We start from the raw sequence: 21,398 nt of genomic DNA, 5'->3' as shown, positions 1-21,398 counted from the left end.
TCCAAGTTGCTTATGCAGTAGAATTAAAATGTTTCAGAGAAAGGCTACTGCTATCAGTCATCCCAAGTTAAAACTAATATGTAAGTTTTCCTACAAGTCACATAGCGAACTGCTAATTTTATTTACATTAATCTCAAGTATAACATTTACCAATTATAAATCTACAGGCTTACTTGTTGGTAGTAATTGAGTCTTTCCAATAGGATTTTTTGGAGAACCTTTGTACCAGACCCTTTCTCTTTCTGATGGCTTCCTAAGAACACTGTTTTTAATCCCAGAAGAAAAACCCATATTATTATTTACAACAGATTTTGATATAGCATGATTAGTTAGGTCATCTAAGGGAACCTTAGTTTGGCCAGAAGATATTACTTCTTGTATACAAAATCTTGCAGACCCAAGAGAAGCATTCTCAGAATCTGGGTACTTCTTCATCTTTAAGGAAGATTTAGATGTGAACTCCTTGTCTGATTTTGAAATCGCACCAGCGTTTGACTGTTCACAGGATGCAGACTTCCGTTCTTTGACACCTGACTTGGTTCGTAAATTAGAGGACTCTTCTGACATACTTCCTGCGTGCGAGGGAAGCGCGCTGTCACAGCTCACTGACTTAACCAGAGGAGACGCGGTATCACCAAGACTTGTCAACTTCCGCTGCACAGGTTGTCTATTATACTCCAACAAAGAATTAATTCTTCTGACAGAATGACGGACAGGAGTGCGCTGAAACTTAAGCGGCGACTTCACTTTTGCTCTACTTGGTTCATTTAAAGAAAGCTTATTAAACCATTGTATGTGATCTGAAACCTTTCCTCCAGGTTCTGTCACTTGTAAGCTTTCAGAAACCGTCTTACCAGATGTTTCTACCAGTGACTGCTGCTTAGAAATTCTCCCAGGCCTTGGTTTCACCACCTTTGCTATACTGCATGACCTCTGCTGTGGGGAAGAGGAGTTGGCCTCGTCCTCCCTCAGAGCAGCACGTCTCACTAAGGCCCCTTTGATTATATCCTCACCCCCCTCTGACGTAGTTTTCACTCCACCCCGTGGGGACTGCCGTTCCTCCATCAGCTCATGTCTGGGGATGTCTTGCTGGTGTAGGGGGCCTTCTGGTACGTGTGAGTGGATGTCTTCTTCACGTTCCACCTTCATCTGAGTGGAGTAACATTTTAGGGCTGCTTTTCTACCCAACTCTTGAGTTTCATGTGGTGAGAGATCTCTTTCTGAAAAATGTGCATCTAGAACAGTGTGGTCTTCATACTTTCCCACTGATTTTCTTCCAGTCAAGGTATCAGTTTCAAATGGGCTTTTCTCCGGGCTATATTCAACAGACGATGTTTCATCTAATTTTTCCTCCCCCACATTAGTTTCTGATGACTGCCTATGACTTATCAATTCATGAAGATTACTTCCAGACTCAGAAAATGCTTTCTGAATTTTCACCAAAGCTTCTGAGGTCAAGTTATTTTCATCCCCACTGAAAGAGCTTCCCGTGACACTGCCGCTGGGTTTGCTGTGTAAGATGGAAGGGGAGAGTTCACATGACAGAGCAGGTGACTTTTCGACTGTCGTATCAGGCTCCAAAGAAAAGGTTTCTACCTCAATGTCTCCCATTGTTGAAGAAACTTCATTTGCATTCATTTCTTGAAGACTTGAATTACTGGGTCCCGTCCAAGACATCCGGTAGTTTCTTTTATCTAGTTGTTCTGGCTCTGGAGTTAGTAAGTTTTCCTCAGACTTACTCATCTTTTTTGAACCTAAAATGAAACAGTTCAGTGCTTTTAATCCTTTATATCTGACCTGGTTTTGAACTATTCAAGCACATGGTAAACAAAAGTACTAAGCATTTATTTATATATTTAAAAAAAGTAAAAATCGGTGCCAGGTGTGGTGGTACACACCTGTCAGCCCAGTACTTGGAAGGCTGAGACAGGGGAATCGAAGGTTCGAGGCCAGCCTCAGTAACTCTGCAAGACCCTCAGTAACTCTGCATGACCCTGAGAACTTAGCAAGACCTTATTTCAAAAAGGGTTATTATTACTTATTTATTTTTGCGGTACTGGGGTTCTTGGAAACCCTTCTACCTCCGAGCTACACTCCCAGACACCTATTTTTTTATATTTTTATTTGGAAACAGGGTCTCTTAAGCCAGTGCGGCTGGCTTCGAACCTGCGCGATCCTCCTGTTTCCGCCTCCCAAGCGTGCGCCACCACACCTGGAGCAAAAGGGTTATTATTTACTAATAAATAAAAGGGTTATTATCAAGACCTTATTTCAAAATAAAAATTACAAGGGTGCACCACCATGCCTGGCTTGTAATTTATTTATTTATTTATTTATTTGCGAGTTTGGGGGTGGAAGCCAGGGGCATTTGACATCCAAGCTACACCTCTGCCCTGTTTTTTTGTTCTTTATTTTGAAACAGAGTCTCACTATGTTGCGGAGGGCCTCACTAACTAGCTTGAGGCTGTCTGCGAATCGCAATCCACTGGTCTCAGCCTCCCGAATGCTGGGATTACAAGCGTGCTCCACCTAGCTCCATATTTACATTTTAAATATCATCCAATTGTTGACCGAAATAACACATTGCAAACTCAAATATTTTCACTAATTAAACATAATTTTTAATTAAGTTGCTTAATATTATCAAAAAAGCAGCTAAAGCAGGATTTCATAGTAAAACTCTAATGGCATTATGTAAATATACCTTTCTTTGGAATTCTTTTATCAATATCTGGGCTGAAGAGTAGGCCTGTTTTTACAGACTCAATCCCATTTTTTAAACATTGTTGATTTGCAAGTCTCCGACCAACATTTTCATATCTGTTGACACCAGAACATCCATTCTGTACAGAAAAGAAAAACTGAAAAAGTTTTGCTTAAGGAGTAAACCTAGTTAATTTAAAATATTAAGACAAAGTAAATGTTTTGCAGGTATCAAAATCTATAGCTGATTAAGACATATATAATTGAAACAATTTTATAACAAGTACAAATATTCTTACCTGTGGATAAAAATTATAGTCATTAGGTAATACTATATAAAAACAGCCTCATATATTCACTAACTAAAATTTTTGTGCTGCCTCTATACCCGAGCCTGTTCACAAAATAAATAAACGAATAAATAAATGATCAAATCTTATTTTCATGGAATTTACACTTTGGATTAGAAGTTAGAGCAAAACAAGAAAAGCAACAGACTGTATTGTGTGGCTACAATACACAAGGTTAAAAGTGCTAAGAATACGAAAAGAGGGTCAGGATGATATGGAGTGGTGAAAGGCAGAGTATGCTTTTTGATAAGGTCATGAGAAACGGATGATCTGTGAGTAAAAAAAAAAAAAAAAAAAAAAAAAAAAGACAAGAGGCACAAACATCTCAGGGAGAAGGAAATGCCAGTGTAGCCTCTGAGACTGGGCAGAGCATGGCATATTCAACAAACAAGGAGGCCCGAGGGGATGAAGCAGAGCGAGCCAGAGAGAGCTAGAACAGAGCTCAGAGAAGTGGCCAGGCAGACAGATGATGTGGAACATCACATGTGAATGTATCCATCAAGGCGTGGTGGTGCACACTTGTAATCCCAGAATTTGGGAGGCTGAGATGGGAGGATCGTGGTTCGCGGACAGCCTCAGCTACTTAGTGAGGCCCCTTACAACTCAGTGAGACCCTGTTTCAAAATAAAGAATAAGCTGGGCGTGGCAGTGCACGTTTGTACATCCAGCACTCTGGGGACGGAAGCTGGAGGATCACGGTTGGCGCACAGCCCCAGCTACTTAGCGAGGCCCTTCCCAACTCAGACCCTGTTTCAAAAATTAAAAAGACTAAAACATCGGGCTGGGTGTGTAGCTCAGAGGTACAATGCCCCTGGGCTCCACCCCCAGTATGGCAAATAAATAAATAAGGAAGAAAAGCAGGCAGGCAGGCAGGCAAGCAGCAGGGCTGGGGGTGTAGATCAGAGGTACAATGCCCCTGGGCTCCACCCCCAGGACTGAAAAAACAAACAAACATACGAATGCATGAACTTTGGTTTTTCTTCAGAATGAAGTAAGGCATCTCTGGAAGGTTCTGAACTGGAGTGACATGAGGTAACTTGGGTTTAAAAGGATCATTTTGGCTATAGTACTACAAAGTAGAAGCAGTAAACCTGTTTACAAAAAAAAATTACTGCAATAACCCAACTGAGAGGGGGAAAAAAAGAACCTAGAGTAAGTGGGGAAATGTAATGGTGAGAATAGATCAGTATGGAGAAGCTCTAAAGGCATAACTTGTCAGGCAGACCTCTTTAATGCATTATATGCAGTGCAAGAGAGAAAAAGTTAGCTATAAAGAATGTGCCACAATTTTGATCTAAGCAACTGAAGGAGTTGCATTCTCAAGGGGAAGACTGAAGTTAGGATAGCAGTGGCAAAGAAATGCATCTCAAGAACTATGGGACAGGTTAGACTTGAAATAACTGAGGCTGGGGGTATCACTCAGCTCAGGGATAGAGCACAAACTTAGTGGGAGGGGAAGGGAGGAAAAAAGAAAGAGAGGGAGGGATAGCCACTGTGGACACTGTTACAGAGTAATCTGGAAATCCCAGTAGAGAAGGAGGAAAGTGCAGTGGAGGACCAAGCGGTCAGCGGTGCCAATGCAGCTGACGGGTCAGGCTGACCGAGGAATGATATCTGACCCTTGGTTTGAGCAACACTGAACTCATGGGCAACCTTGACGGGAGCGGTTTCAGGACAAAAGTGTTGATATAAAGAGTAGAGAATGGTACAAGAGCTGGAAGAGAGGCAGGGTTGAGTGTTAGTTTTGGGTATACAGCTTTATGCTAATATAAACAGATCAATGAAATAAAACACTTACCGCATCTCTGTTTTTTCCCAAACTAAATTTCAAACGAAGAGATCTTCGAACCTTTTCTTTACGACTGATTTTAGGAGAGAAACAGCCTGCTTTTCCTGACTCCACCCTGAAAAAATGTAATTTAAAATGCCAGTGGGATTGTAAATCAGTACTTTATGAAGATCAATGTGAAAGTTCCTCAGAAGACCAGGGATGGAATCATCACATGACCCAGCTATCCCACTCCTTGGCATCTCTCCAAAAGAATACGTTACCCTATAGTGACGCATGCATAACCACGTTCATAGCAAAATGCACAAAAGCCAAGGTGTTGAAGCAACCTCTATGCCCACCAACAGATAAATGGACAGACAGTGTGGTATATACACAGTGGAATTTTACTCAGCTGTGAGGAACAAAATTATATCATTTGCAGGGAAATAGATGGAAGTGAAAATATTATGCTAAGTGAGATCAGTCAGATTCAGAAAACAAGGGCCACATGTTTTGTCTCATATGTGGAAGCTAGAGAAAATAGGAAAGAAAAGGGACTTCATAAAAATGAGGACAGCAGTAGAATAGTGAGAGGGGAAGCCAAGCGTAGTGGCACACACTTGTAATCCTAGCTCTTTGGATCGCAGGTTCAGCCAACCTCAGGTACTTAGTGAGGCCCCCACAACTTCCTAAGGCCCTGTTTCAAAATAAAGAATAAAATAGGGCTGGAGGTAGAATGCCCTGGGTTCCAACCCCAGTACAGAAAGAAAGACAGAAAGAAAGACAGAAAGACAGAAAGAGAAAAAAAGGAAAATAAAAAAACAAGAAAATAAGATTTTAAGCGAGTAAAATAAACTCAATTTTTTTTCTGGTTCCTATATGAATGGCACTTGATTAATAAAAATATAAAAATAAAAGTTTTTTTTTTTTGGGGGGGTGGTACTGGGGTTCCTGGAAGCCCTTCTACCTCCGGGCTACACTCCCAGACCTATTTTTACATTTTTATTTTTGGAAACAGGGTCTCCTAAGCCAGCGCGCACGGCTGGCTTCGAACCTGCGCGATCCTCCTGTCTCTGCCTCCCAAGCATGGGGATTACAAGCGTGCGCCACCACGCCTGGCTAAAATAAAAGATTTTTAAAATTTTTAATTCCAATAATGATTCTTGGTAAAAGACAAAATTTTTTTTTTTTACCAAGAATCATATTTGAATCACGTGATATACTATTTTATAAAATACACACTATTTATTTACCAAATATTTGCCCAATGAAAACAACATGTCTTGGATAAATTACCTGCAAATCTTTTTGCTGGCAATCCTTTTACTTCTCCTTAGCACACCTGTACTAATCAAATGGTTTCCACTGGTGGCTACTGGAGAGAGTGAGCTCTGGGATGACCCTTCTGGGCTTGTATCAATGTGAACTATATAAAACATAACAGATGTACCAAACATACTTAATGCCTTTTCAAAGTGCAAAAGAAGAACAGTAGCAATTAGACTTAAAGAATTTCTACCTCTAAGCAACAACAAAAATCACAATTTTGGTTAGAAAATTCAGGTGTCAAATAACTGACAACTAAAATGAAAAAGTAAGCTGGGCGTGGTGGTGCACGCTTATAATTCCCACGCTTGGGAGGCTGACACAGGAGGATCGCGCAGGTTCGAAGCCAACCTCAGCTACTTAGTGAGGATCTCAGCAACTTAGTGAGACCCTTTTTCCAAATAAAATATAAAATATAACACATATATAAGTAGTTATATCATAATTGTATTCATATTATATATTGTTTCTAGAGATGTTCTATATCTGAAATGTCAAGACAAAATGGGTTAATAATGAGTCACAGAGAACCTGTAAAAAAGAGCATTTCTTCTGGAAAACCACAAGTTGCTATTTTGTTCAACTTAAACATGAGTATATGCTTTTGAATAACAAAAACCAACAGCTGGGTGTGGTGGCACTTGCTTGTAATACCAGCATTCAGGAGAATGAGACCTGAGGATCACAGTGCATGGACAGCCTCAGCTACTTAATGAGGTTTTTTGCAACTCAGTGAGACCGTTTCAAAATAAAGAATAAAAAATAGGCCTGGGAGTGTAGCTCGTAGGTAGAATGCCCCTGGGTTCCATCCCCAGAACCTCAAAAACAAAAAGAAACAGGGGCTTTTGCCAAGTGTGGTGGCACGTTTCTACTGTAATCCCAGTACTTGGGAAGCTGAGACAGGAGGATCACAGGTTGAAGACCTGCTTGAGAAACTTAGTGAGACCCCGTTTCAAAATAAATAAAAAAAGGGCTGGAGATATATTTCAGAGGTAGAGCACCATGGATTTAATACACACACACACACACACACACACACACACACACACACACACACACACACTTTGGAAAAGAATTTAAAGCTCAGCTACTAAAATGAAACTTTTAACATTGTCTGAAATAAATCTAAAACAATAAAACAAAAAAGGCTCAATTTCCATTGAATGCAAGACAATCATAAGATGGGGAACCAGGATGTAAGATTTCACTGTATTTTTTTTTTGTGTGTGTGTATGTGATACTGGGGAAGGAACCCAGGGGTATTCTACCTCTGAGCTACACCCCCAGCCCTATTTTTTATTCTTTATTTTGAAAAAAGGGTCTCACTGAGTTGCAGAGGGCCTCACTAAGTAGCTGAGGCTGTCCACAAACCATGATCCCAATACTGGGATTACAAGCGTGTGCCACCACACCCAGCTTTCACTACATTTTTTTGTGTGTGTGGTACTGGGGGTGGAACCCAGAGGCTTTCCATCTCCGGGCTATACTCTCAGACCTATTTTATATTTTATTTGGAAACAGGGTCTCACTAAATTGCTTAGAGCCTCACTAAGTAGCTGAGGCTGGCTTCGAACCTGCGCGATCCTCCAGTCTCAGCCTCCCAAGCGTGGGGATTACAAGTGTGCGCCACCACGCCTGGCTTCACTACATTTTTGATTGATCATATTGTTAACATAATCCAACTTATATTTTGCATTTGCTAAAATAGCCACCTAAATCTAAGACTCTTGTAACAAAAATTTAGTATTCAATAGCTAGTAGAAAGGATTTTGAATGTTCCAGACACCATGAAATGTCTGAAGTGATATGCAAATACCCCATCGATCATTAAACACATTGCATACACATACTAAAATACTGCAGCATACCTCATAAATTATGTACAATTATGAGTCAATTAAAAAATAGCTGAACTTAGCCAGGTATAGTGGTGCAAGCTTGTAATCCCAGCGTTCAGGAGGCTGAGACAGGAGGATCACATTTCATGGCCAGCCTCAGCCTTAGTGAGGCCCTTTACAACTCAGTTGAGACACTGTTTCAAAATAAAGAATAAAAAATAGAGCTGAGGGTATAGCTCAGAGGTAGAATGCCCCTGGGTTCCATCCCCAGTACGGCATAAATAAGTAAATAAATAAATAAATGGCTGAACTTGAAAACCATCTGGAGACCATTCCACAAAGAACAATGTAAACAAAGATTTTCAGCTGAGCATGGTGGTGCACACTTGTAATCCCAGCATTAGGGAGGCAGAGACCATAGGATCTCGGTTCGCCCAACTTGGTGAGACCGTTTAAAAATAAAAAGACTAGCCGGGCGTGGTGGCACATGCGCTTGGGAGGCTAAGACAGGAGGATCCCACAGGTTCGAAGCCAGCCTCAGCTACTTAGTGAGGCTCTCAGCAACTTAGTGAGACCCTGTTTCCAAATAAATAGATAATAAATAGAACACAGCAATAAAGCCATAACTATAGACCCGGGAGTAACTAACGTAAGATCCAGGGTATCAAATCACATAAAACCTGAACACCAATTCTATCCACACAAAGCCAATGAAAATAACTCTTGTCACTGATTTTTTGTGGCACTAGGGATTGAACTCAGAGGCATTCTACATCTGGGCCACACCCCTTGCCCTATTTATTGTTTGGCAGGTTTATAAGTTGCTGAGTCTCAACTACATTACTGTGACTGTCCTTGAACCTGTGATCCTGTTTCAACTTCCCGTACTGGGATCATAGGCATGCGCCACCATATTCCAGTTATTGTATTTATTTTTGTTTATTATTTATATATTTTGGTGCTGGAGATTCTACCTCCAAGCTATACCCAAACCTCTTTTTATTTTCTATTTTGAAACAGGGTCTTGCTAAGTGACTTAAGATAGACTCCAACTTATGATTTGCCTGTCTCAGCTTCCTAAGTACTCGAATTACAGGCATGTACCACCATTCCTGGCTTTTTTTATTTCTGAAAGAAGGTCTCACTCAGTTGCTGAAGCTAGACTTGAACCTGTGATTCTCCTGTCTCAGTTGCCCAAATCTGCTGAGAACAGGTATTCATCTTGCTGTGTACAACCCAATTACAGTAGTTCTACTTGTTACCTGGTACTGGTGTAGAACTGCTACTGAAGAGATGACTTGGCAACAGCTCAAAGTTAAAACTCTGCTTGACAGACTTCCTTTTCTTACTTGAGAAACCCTGAGAAGAATCTACTGGCAGTTTACGTTTAGTATTAGGCGTAAGAACCATTGGTGATACAGATAGTTGAGCTGAAAACAAAACAAAACCAATTCGTTTTTTCCACTGAGTTGATAAAAACCAAAAATCTTTATATAATTTCTTATAAAGCTATTACTTAGAGCTAACCAAAAAATTGTGAGATATATTTCCGATATTAACATCTTATTTACTTATTTATTTTTGGTACTAAGGAATAAACCCACAGGGGAATTCTTCCTCAGCCCTACTTCATTTTTTACTTTATTTTTATTTTATTTGAGGTACTGGGGATGGAACCCAGAGGCATTCTATCTCTGAGCTACAATTCTAACCTTATTTTTTATTCTTTATTTTAAAATGGGCTCTCACTGAGTTGCAAAGGGCCTCAGTAAGTAACTGAGGCTGTCCCCAAACCATGATCCTCCTGTCTCAGCCTCCATGCGCTACCATGCCTGGCTCTCATTTTTTGAGAAAAACAAAATAAAAATGTTAATATACTAAAAGAAATTCTTGTTGGGCACAGTGGTACACGCCAGTAATCCCAACATATGGGAGGCTGAGATAGAATCACAAGTTCAAAGCCAGCCTTACCAAAACCTTTTTAAAAATGAAAAATTGGGCCAGGCATGGTGGAATACACCTATAATCACAATGCATGGGAGGCTGAGACAGGAGGATCGCAGGTTCGAGTACAGCCTCAACAAGTAGTGAAACTTATCCGCCGAGCGAAAAATAAAATGAGGCTAGGGGTGTAGCTCAGAGGTAGAATGTCCTAAGACTCAATCCCCAGTATCTCTGGGGAAGGGCTTAAATTAAATTAAAAAATGGTAGCCAAATGCAGTGGCACACTTGGGAGGCTGAGATATGAGGACTGCAGGTATAAGGACAGCTCTAGTAAGTAATGAGACTCATCAACCATCAACCTATCAAGACTGTTTCTAAATAAAAATAAAATAGGGTTAGGGGTATAGCTCAGAAATAGAATATCCCTGGGTTCAATCCCAAGCACCACAAAAATAAAAAAAAAAGTAAAAAACAGCTGGGAATATAGCTGAGAGAGAATGCCCAAGGGTTCATAGTAATACCACAGCACAGTATATAGTATATATATATATAGTATATCTCCACTGGGATTTGATTAAACTAAATTTGAAGCCAAGTGTGGTGGCTCACGCTTGTATTCCCAGCATTCGGGACACTAAAACTGGAGGATCGCGGTTTGCGCACAGCCTCAGCTACTTAGTGAGGCCCGCTGCAACTCAGTGAGACCCGGCTTCAAAGAAAAAAAACAAAAAAACCTAAATTTGACTATTACCCAAAATAAGTTAGGCAATTATTATTATAACTACTTTTTATAGAATACTATAGAAATTTTCATAAATAGATATAATAAATACATACCAGTTCGATCTTGCTGAGGTGTAATAGAGGGCGTTCTGTTGGATTTCAGCTTATTTAATGCTCCATTAACAAAATCTGAAATGGCAGTTATATATAATCATATAACCAATTAAAATTTAATATTTCTTTTAAAATATAAATATATTGATACTAGTGGTTTTTAATAGCTAACTTTATATCAGCTTATAAATTTTAATTATTTAAGGTCATTTAAAAAGAACTATCTCTGCCAGGCGTGGTGACGCACGCTTATAATCCCCGCGCTTGGGAGACAGGAAGATTGTGTGGGTTTGGAGCCAGCCTCGCTGGCTTAAGAGACCCTGTTTCCAAATAAAAAATATAAAATAGGTCTGGGAGTGTAGCCCAGAGGTAGAAGGGCTTGCAGGAATCCCAGTATCACCGCCAAAATAAATAAATAAATAGAACTATCTGTATACAGGAAAAACGAAATCTACTTTTAATCCATTCTCTACTTACACACTCCCATACCCCCAAAATAATACAAAATGAAATTGAATACTAATATGTACAAAGTATATAAAAAGTAGGAAAAAGGAAGTCATTTCTTATCGAGCCAAGAGATGAAAGGTCTGAGCTGAGGCAGGAGCAATGGAAAGGGAGGAAGGAATAAAGGTATTTAAGAGATGAGCTGACAAGATCTGGTGATCAGTGGGATGTGAGCCTGGAGCAAGAGACAGAGGCACCTAGACTTCTGCCCTTGACGACTGAGTAGACAATGGTGCTACCAAAAGAGGAAGAAAGGCAGAAGTTGAAGCAATGAGAGAGGTAACAATCAACCTGTGGGGAAAATCAAGGCTGAAGAAGCTGATTTGGAAGCTGTCAGCCCAGAAATAGTAAGTTTTTAAAAATGACAAGTGAATGTGATCATTTAAAAAGGGGGTAAAATATAAGATGATTAAATATGAATGAAACTTTAAGAGGTGGTCAGCCGGGCGTGGTGGTGCACACTTGTAATCCCAGCATTCGGGAGGCTGAGACCAGAGGATCACGGTTTGCGGACAGCCTCAGCTACTTAGTGAGGCCCTCCGCAACTTAGTGAGACCCTGTTTCAAAATAAAGAATAAAAAATAAAGCTGGGCGTGGTGGCGCATGCTTGTAATCCCAGCATTTGGGAGGCTGAGACCAGAGGATCGCGGTTCGCGGACAGCCTCAGCTACTTAGTGAAGCCCTCTGCAACTCAGTGAGACCTGGTTTCAAAATAAGGAATAAAAAAAATAGGGGAGGGGGTGAAACTCAGAGGTGGAATGCCCCTGGGTTCCAACCCCAGACCCGCAAAAAAAAAAAAAAAAAAAAAAAAAAGGGCAAGGAGTGTAGCTTGGAGGTCGAATGCCTCTAAGTTCCATCCCCCGACCCAAAAAAGAAAAAAATAATAAAACTTTAAGAGGTGGTCAGAAAAACAAAGTCCAGAAAATTAGATACATCAGTGAAGAGCTAAAAGTGGGCATCAAGATGGCATTTACCATTATGCTTCTTTCTGTTCAAATGTGTTTTAGACAAAAGCCAATCATAGTATCACCTGAAGCCAGACTGCCCCTTACCTCCAACACTTTGCCTTCTCTTTCTCTTACATTCACCAGGAGTTTCATAATCACCCTCTTCAAAGCCTTCCAGTGATGGAGTAGCACAGAGACTGTCAATCCCCAACATGGCTGGTATCTTCTCCAGGATAAAGTCTGGTACACGCCCTAAATGAAAGTATGATCAGTTCACAGGTAAGACAAGTCTTACCCTTCCCTCAATACCTCCCAAAGGTCTAGACAATAATGTCAACTTTCTAACAGTTGTCATGATAGTTCACTTGGAAAAAAACTGGTTCTTCCTCATTTAAACAAATTCTGTTACTCAATAATGCAACTATATCTTACCAATATCTGATGCACAATCAATGAGAGTCTGTACTACTGCAGCCTGTAACCGTAGTTTTTTTTCTGTGTTAGCAGACATCTTTTCATGTCCTTCACTTGTCTGAAGAAGATTTGGTGCAAATATTACTGCAAGATTGCTACTATCCATCTTATTCTCCCTGGACCTTAAATGAAAATAGGTCTTATTAAATAGAGAAAAGGAAGAAAAAAAAAACCAAAAAGTTAAAATAACATTGAAGCCGGGTGTGGGGGCACACGCTTGAAACCCCAGTGCTTGGGCGACTGAGACAGGAGGATGGCAGTTTCAAGGGCAGCCTCAGCAAGTAGTGAGACGCTCATCAACCTAGCAAGACTCTCTTTCAAAATAAAAATAGGGCTGGGAGTATAGCTCAGAGATAGAATGGCCCTGGGGTTCAATCCCCAGTGCCACACACACACACACACACACCGCTAATCAGATGCCACACTCTGATTTCCCATACAGATTAAACACATTTATCTGATTTTCAAAGCCAATGGAAGTATTTGAAGGTGACAAGTATATTTAAAACAAGTGGACTCAATGACAGCAAAGAAAGGGGGAAAATTAAAAATGCAAGACACAAATATATATATTTTTTGGTGGTACTGGGGTTCCTGAAAGCCCTTCTACCTCTGGGATACACTCCCAGACCTATTCGAACCTGCGCCATCCTCCTGTCTCTGCCTCCCAAGCGCGGGGATTACAAGCGTGCGCCACCACGCGCGGCTGACACAAGTATTTTTAAGGCACAGTAATCAGAAGCTCTTCAGTGAACAATGAAATCTTATAACTACCAATAGGCCATTAAGACATTCCCAACAACTCTTAAGATTATAAGATATTAAAACATTTGAGCCGGGCATGGTGGTGCACATTTGTAATCCCAGTACTTGGGAAGCTGAGACAGGAGAATCGCAGGTGCGAAGCAAGCCTCAGCAATTTAGTGGTCTTCTGCAACTCAGTGAGACCTTTTCCCAAATAATATAATAAAAAGGGCTGGGAGTGTAGCTCAAAGGTAGACTGTCCCTGAAGTCAATCCCAGTTCCACAAATATAAATAAACCAACCAACCAATTGGTATATAGTTTCTTAAATTATAAAAGGCCTAATTACAGTAAGAAAATAATTTTTGAAAAATTCCCATTTCAAATGAAATTACCTGGCCAGGTATAGTGGCACACACTTGTAATCCCCATGCTTGGGAGGCTGAGACAGGAGGATCACACAGGTTCGGAGGAGCCTCAGCTACTTAGTGAAGATCTCCCCAACTTAATGAGACCCTGTTTCCAAATAAAATATAAAATAGGTCTGGAAGTTTAGCTCAGAGGTAGAAAGCCTCTGGGTTCCACCCCCAGTACCACCAAAAAAAAAAAAAAAAAGAAAAAAACAAACAAATGAAATTACCTATGAGGGTAAGTCTTTAGGTAGTAGAAAAATCAAGCAATCATTTCTCAAGACTTAATTACCACTTACCTAAGGGAAACATTCCTGAGGAAGTTAAAGAAATATCTTAATATATCAACTGTTTGCTCAGCTATAAGACAGGAGAGCAACAATGTAGCTTTATTCTTCTCCTCTGCTCCTAACTGCTGAGCTTTGAAAAGTGCTTCATGCAAATCAGCTGGCAGAATTGGCTCTGGCAATTCCCTAAAGAACTGCTTTAGAAGTCCTGCAATATCACAAGGAAGTGCAGAAGACAGGCAACCTTCACCATGATCCAATTTATTCTGAAATAAATAAAATAATCTTAAGTATTTGGAAGCTTAAGAATTTATCACAAAGAAACTACCTTTTATTAATTCTAATTTAAAAACCACAAATTTTGTTTGTATATTATTTCTTTCTAGAAGGTGAAAAATAAACTGATTTTTTATTTTTACTTTCTAGAAATAAGGACCATGAATCCAAAAGTACTCTGAACTTTTAAAGCACTATATAAATAACAAATAATTTTTGAGAAAATTATTTCTCTGCTAAGAAAAAAAGCTATCAAATTCAGTATTGATCAGTTATTTACATAATAGTTCTAATGTTTCAATCATAAAAGCCAAATCTGAAAATGGTACAAATGAAGAATTACAGTTTAAGAATATTAGCTGGAGCCAGGCATGGTGGCCCACACCTGTAATCCCAGTACTTAGGAAGCTGAGACAGGAAGATCACAGGTTCAGACCAGCCTTAGCAAGAAGCAGGACTCTCAGCAAGCTAGCAAGACCCTGTTTCAAAAACAAAAAACTAAAAAAGGACTAGGGTGCAGCTCAGAGGTAGAATGTTCCTGGGTTCAATCCCCAGTATCTCCCATCCCACATACACATACAGAATGAGGCAGGCGCGGTGGCACATGCCTTTAACTCAGTACTTGGGAGGCTGAGACAGGAAGAGCACAGATTTGAAGCCAGCCCTTGGTAATTTACTGAGACCATGTTTCAAAATAAAAAAAAATGAAATGAGCCTGGGATGCAGCTCAGAGGTAGAACACCCCTATGTTTTATCCCCAGTACCAAAAAATAAATATAAAAGAATATGCGTACCTTTAGTGCCCTTTGACGAATTACAGATCCTGATTTCCTAAAAAGCCCTTCTGTATGAATATGTTCTTCTAAAGATGTACAAGCATCAACAAGAAAACTGAAAGAGAAATTTTTTTAAGTAGCCAGACACAGGTACTTTATCAAATCCTATTCCCCTGGCAAAATACATGCACAAGCCAGGCACAATGCCCCTTTCAGAGGCTCCTATGTCACAAACTCCTTTATTGTGATAAGAGGTTACTTTTAGTCATCTTGCATGCTCCCTACATTCCTCTCTAAGGCCCATTTTATTTTACTCAAGCCAAATTCAATGTGCCTGCTCAATTCTACATTCTTTCCAATTCTACTCCATTTCTCTGCCTCCCTTCACAGCACAAGACTTGTCTAATTTATTACCTCTACCTCATCATATCCCAGGCTTCTACTCAATCCTCATTCCAACTGAACAGTCCTCACCAACGCCCCAATGACCCTTGTCTCGCCAAGCCTGCGGCCTCTGTTGTGCCACCTTGCTAACTCATCAACGCCTGACACGCCTGCCCATAACCCATCAACGCCTGACACGCCTGACGATTCCCTGCTCAAAGGTGCTTTCACTTCTTTTCTCATTTTCATTTTATCTGCTTAACTGCTCCTTCTCAAACTCCTTTTCTGATTCCTCTTCTATCACCAGACCTCTCCATGGTAGAATGGCCAAGAGCTCTGTTCAAGGCCTTCTTTTTTATCTACTGTTAAAAAAAGGCCTTCTTTTTTATCTACTATTTTCTCCATTGGAGATCTTGCACAGTATATGCAGCTTTACATATCATTTACTATATTAGGCCAAAAATAACATTTTTCCCATTCAACATTATTCCTCAGAAAAATATATATACATCATAGTTCTTACATTGAGGCAATGTGCTCAATTTTTTAAAAACAGTAATCTCAATCATTGTTAATTTTAGATGCTTATTCAGCTGCTGACATCAACAAATTAGAATGTATGCCAGCTATAAACAACTGATATAGTTGCAATGGTACTTAGTGGCTAAATCTCAATCCTTCATACAGACTCTGACAGCTGGGATTTATTTAAAGGAGGTCAAGAAATTACTACAAAGACTTAGACATTATTCTCGGTGATATGACTTTGCAATTCCAGATGTTGAAAATTATTATAGGTTTTCATTATAGGAAAATTAAGTCTTTCCTAGGTCATGTAAAAAGCAAAGCAGTTAAGTGGATACCTGTGAAAATTGTGAATCTACATCTAATGATGAGTGAGAAATTACATGAGGGCAGCAAGGTTTTCAATAAATGCTATCTGACAAAAAATAAATGCACCAGAGCCGGGTGTCGTGGTGCAAGCTTGTAATCCCAGCATTTGGGAGGCTGAGACCGAAGGATTGCAGTGTGTGGACAGCCTCAGCTACTTAGTGAGGCCCTTTGCAACTCAGTGAGACCCTGTTTCAAAATAAAGAATAAAAAATAGGGCTGGGAGCTGGGCATGGTGGCACACACTTGTAATCCCAGCATTCGGGAGGCTGAGACCAGAGAATTGCAGTTCGTGGACAGCCCCAGCTACTTAGTGAAGCCCTCCGCAACTTAGTGAGACCCTGTTTCAAAATAAAGAATAAAAAATAGGGCTGGGGGTGTAGCTCGGAGACTGAATGCCCCTGGGTTCCATCCCCAGACCCTGAAAAAAAAAAAAATAGGGCTGGGGGTATAGCTCGGAGGTAGAATGCCTCTGGGTTGTATCCCCAGTACCGCCAAAAAAAAAAAAAAAAAAAAAAAAAAAAAGCACCAATTAAATGCACCAATAAATGTACTGGACTAGAATAGGCAAAATAATCCCTACTCTATATACAGAAGAAATTAAGTAATAGAAGATACTTTATATGCCTTTGAAAAATATTTTAAGGCATAAATATGGTGGCGCACACCTGCAATCTCACTACTTGGGAGGCTGAGACCAGAAGATCTCAGGTTAGCAGTCAGCCTCAACAGTTTGGTGAGGCCTTCTGCAGTTTAGTGAGACTCTGTTTCAAAATAAATAAAATATGGCTGGGGTATAGCTCAGAGGTAGAATGTCCCTAGGTTCAATCTCCAATAAAAAAAAAAAAAGAGAACCATAAACTTCCCTAGTAATTTCTGTAGTCAAAAGTATTCTTTTTAAATAGTAAGTGGTGCCAGGCATGGTGGTGCACGCTTGTAATCCCCATGCTTGGGAAGCTGAGACAGGAGGATCGCACAGGTTCAAAGCCAGCCTCAGCTACTTAGGCTCTCAGCAACTTAGTGAGACCCCGTTTCCAAATAAAAAATATATATTAAAAAATAAGTCTGCGAGTATAGCCCAGAGGTTGAAAGCTCCTAGGTTTCACCCCCAGTACCACTAAAAAAAAAAAAAAAAAAAAAAAAAGTGGCATAGAAAAGCTTAACTATTACCTACTATATATTCACAAATAACCAGTTAGAATGCCCCTGGGTTCAATCTACAGTACCGCAAAAATAATCTTACAGTTGCATCCAACATTTCTTAAACAAAAAATATCGAAACTCTGAGTTGGTAATTTAGCAAATTATTTAATCTGATTTATGGCAAAAAAATTAGTAGAGAACTAAAAACTAAGTTCAAAGAACAAAAATATTTGTTTTCTAACATTTACTCATTACTGAACATTGGAATTCAATCCTGGATATAAGAATTACATAAGTTCAAAGTTTTATTTTTCGCCGGGCGTGGTGGCGCACGCTTGTAATCCCCACGCTTGGGAGGCAGAGACAGGATGATCAAGCAGGTTCGAAGCCAGCCGCGCGCGCTGGCTTAGGAGACCCTGTTTCCAAATAAAAATGTAAAAATAGGTCTGGGAGTAGCCCGGAGGTAGAAGGGCTTCCAGGAACCCCAGTACCACCAAAAAAAAAAAAAAAAAAAAAAAAAAAAAAAAAGAAAGATGAAATTATTTGCTGGTTTGAAACAAATGTGTATATTAATCAACTGTTTAAGAACCCTCTAAAACCAGTTTGAAATGCTTACTGTTCTTTTTATCCAACTTACCTTGGAATGTGTCCATAGTCTGGTACAACAGAATGGGGCAATGCATTAAAAGGTACTCCAAATATTTTACCCTAAAATGACAAATTGTTATTCTAATACAAATATTAGGCATATGTGCGCATGTATACCACTATCATTCTGAACTACATTATGTGAAACTACAATGTACCAATAAACATATAAAAAAATACTTTACCAGGCATGGTGGCACATGCTTATCCCAGTACTTGGGAGGCTGAGACAGGAGGATCCGAAGTTTTGGCCAGCCTCAGCAACTTAGTGAGGCCCTGTGCAACTCAGTGAGACCCTGTTTCAAAAATGAAGAATAAAAAATAGGGCTGGGGGTGTACCTTGGAGGTAGAATGCCCATCGGTTCAATCTTTAGACAGGCAAAAATAATACTTAATAAAAATATATGAAAACAAATATCAGGTATACGTTTTCTTAAACATTGGGCAAACATATGTACAAATTATTTAAGAGCAGTATGCATATAGCTAATAAATATATAACTATATACTTACATAAACCTTAAGCTATCAATCAAAACATTTCAAGCGCATTTAGCAACAAATAATTACTATTAACAGATATATTAGGCACTGGAAGTATAAAAATGGCCAAGATGAAGTCACTGCCCTTAATCTAGTAAACTCAATTAGTCTCCAATCTGATTATGGAAAATTGACACAGCTGGGTGTGGTGGCACACACTTGTAATCCCCATGCTTGGGAGGCTGAGACAGGAGGATCACAAAGGTTCAAAGCCAGCCTCAGCTACTTAGTGAGACCCAAATAAAATATTAAAAAATAGGTCTGGGAGTATAGCCTGGAGGTAGAAATCCCCTGGGTTCCGCCCCCAGTACCACAAAAAAAAAAAAAAAAAAAGAAAGAAAAAAATACTGACACAAATGGATAAGCCAAGTGAAACACTAATTCTTGTCCCTCACTGAGTACTTCCTAAAATACATCAGAAGTGGTTATATTTAGTGGGCTGGGAGTCAGTGATAGAGCTCAAGTTCCAGGACCTGGGTTGGGGAAAGGGGAGAGACACTAGTACCAGGGACTGAACCCAAGGGCATTTCTACCCCCAGGGTACACTCCCAGCCCTTCCTTCTTCCTTCCTTCCTCCAGAGTACACTCCCAGCTGTCCCATCCTCCTCCTTCTCTTTCTTTCTTTTTCCTTTTTTTTTTTTTGGTGGCACTGAGGATTGAACCCAGAGGCATCTTACCTCTGAGTTAAACCCCCAGTCCGATTTTATTTGGAAACAGGGTCTCACTAAGTTGTGGAGGGCCTCAATAAATTGTCGAGGCTGCAATCCTCCTGTCTCAGCCTCCCAAGTACTGGGATTACAAGCATGTGCCACCATGCTGGGCCTTTTTTCTATTTTGAAACCTCTACTTTGAAGTTGGCCCCATACAGTAATACTCCTATATCAGCCTCCCAAGTACTGGCATCACAGGAATCAATGGGGTTTCAGGTTTGTCCCACCACACCAAGCCTGACTCAAACTTTAACATACTGTGTGCTGGTTAACTCAAGTGCAAATAAAGAATCTGCCACTATTTTTGTACCTGTATTTAAACTTCTTACCAACATGTCACTGATTTAAGAAGGCTGTGGTTTTGCCCTGAGTTCAATTCCCCAGCACCACAAAAATAAATGAACAAATGGCCAATGTCTGGAGACATTTTTGATTATCATGATGCTACTGGCATCTAATGGATAGAGGCCAGATTCTATGAATCCCTACGATTCATAGGATTTCAATGCTTTTTCTCTATCATCTAGTCCACGAAGCTTAAGTTGGAATTTTGTACAGCTTTCTCTCAATGATTAAAAGTTCCTGAAAAGAATCAGGAATGGCATGCTTTGGAAGGTAATTATATAGATTTAATTAGGAACGCATAACCACACTACCCCCCCCCCTTTGTTTTTGCTGGCACTGGTTTCGAAGCTAAGATCCTCCAGTCTCAGTCTCCCCTGGGATTACAGGTATGGGCCATCACGCGGTTCACCATAACTCTTTTTTAATATATAAAAATACTTAACAGTTTTGCATGAACCGGTAATAAGCGATGGTAGCAGTGGAACCCCTCTTTTGACCTACGTCCCCTATCCAGAACTTACCCTTATTTCCGCGGCAGCAGTTTCTTGCCTCCGCCGATGGCACTGCCCACGGCCACCCTTGACCTTAATTCCGTAAACAGCCCGGAGCTGCTGCACCAAGGCCAGCCTGACCAGCCTCTGATCCCACATCCCGGACACGTCGCCCACTTTCCGAGGCAGGATCCTGACTCTCGTTCGCCACCAAGTCTTCCAACTTCCAAACACGCTCAGGCTTGAGCTCCGCTCCGACGTCCTCCAGCCCCGCTTGGCGCTCCACCGGCCCCCGGCCACTTCCACGGCTTTTCCTCGACCCTTTCTCCTTCCACAGACGCTCTTCAACTGGCCCCTTGATCCAGCCACACCTCACTCTTCTCTCACGTCCACCGACCTTCTCTCTGGTCCCCGATCCTTCCAACTACTTACACAGACCTCCCTTCTTTCGGATTCCTTGGGTTTCCCGCACCAACGCCTGCGCCAGCTGCTCACCACTTCCGGTCACTTCCAGTGATCCCCTCTCCTCCAAACCTCACTCTGCCCACTCCGGCTCTCTCGGAGATGTAACGAAGCACCGTCCCCTCGTCCCTCCAGCCGCGGCAGGCGCAGCTGGTCATCTGTCCCTCCGCCCCGCGCCCCAGCCCAGCTGCCGGACCAGCCGGCTGCTCAGGCCCTCTTCCAGTCCCGGTGCCCGCCGGGCTGGTGGCCGCCGTCACCTCGTCTCAGCGGCCTCCCCTTGTGTCCCGCAGCAGCCTGCCTGCGGCCGGCGGCCCGCGCATCCCCGAGCGCCCGTGGAAGCCGAGCCTCGAGCCTCCGAGCCACCGCGGCCGCCACACCGCAGCCCCAGCCCAGATCAAATGGCAGCGCCAAACAGCGCTCCGCGCTCTGATTGGTCCACTCCTCTTTTCAAAATCAGGACCCCAGAGGGTGGCCAGGAGCCGCCTGTCTAGAGAGGTTGGGAGATGGGGGGGGGCACGATGGGTGCGAAAGGCAAACCTGAAGAACAAGCAGAGTTACACTTGCTCCTTCATTGCTATATTTTATAGCGGAA

The 21,398-nt window shown here is 41.2% G+C and overlaps 1 protein-coding gene across 1 annotated transcript; it reads right to left on the bottom strand.

Moving 5' to 3' along the window:
- Positions 1-153: 153 nt before the first annotated feature.
- Positions 154-20,503, bottom strand: LOC308271618 (rho GTPase-activating protein 11A-like; the record flags this gene model as incomplete). The annotated part of the gene is made up of 12 exons (XM_080708065.1): positions 154-1,754; positions 2,705-2,843; positions 4,852-4,957; positions 6,121-6,250; positions 9,251-9,418; positions 10,770-10,844; positions 12,329-12,475; positions 12,656-12,819; positions 14,150-14,403; positions 15,208-15,304; positions 18,245-18,315; positions 20,375-20,503. The coding sequence occupies 12 exons, from the start codon at positions 20,501-20,503 to the stop codon at positions 154-156; spliced, it is 3,081 nt and encodes a 1,026-aa protein (XP_080564191.1).
- Positions 20,504-21,398: the final 895 nt, after the last annotated feature.

This window comes from Muscardinus avellanarius (genome assembly GCF_963383645.1).
Source record: "Muscardinus avellanarius genome assembly, chromosome: 12".
Taxonomy (NCBI): Eukaryota; Metazoa; Chordata; class Mammalia; order Rodentia; family Gliridae; genus Muscardinus; species Muscardinus avellanarius.
Note: the sequence above shows the minus strand (reverse complement) of the source record. Positions and strands in the feature narration are given on the sequence as shown.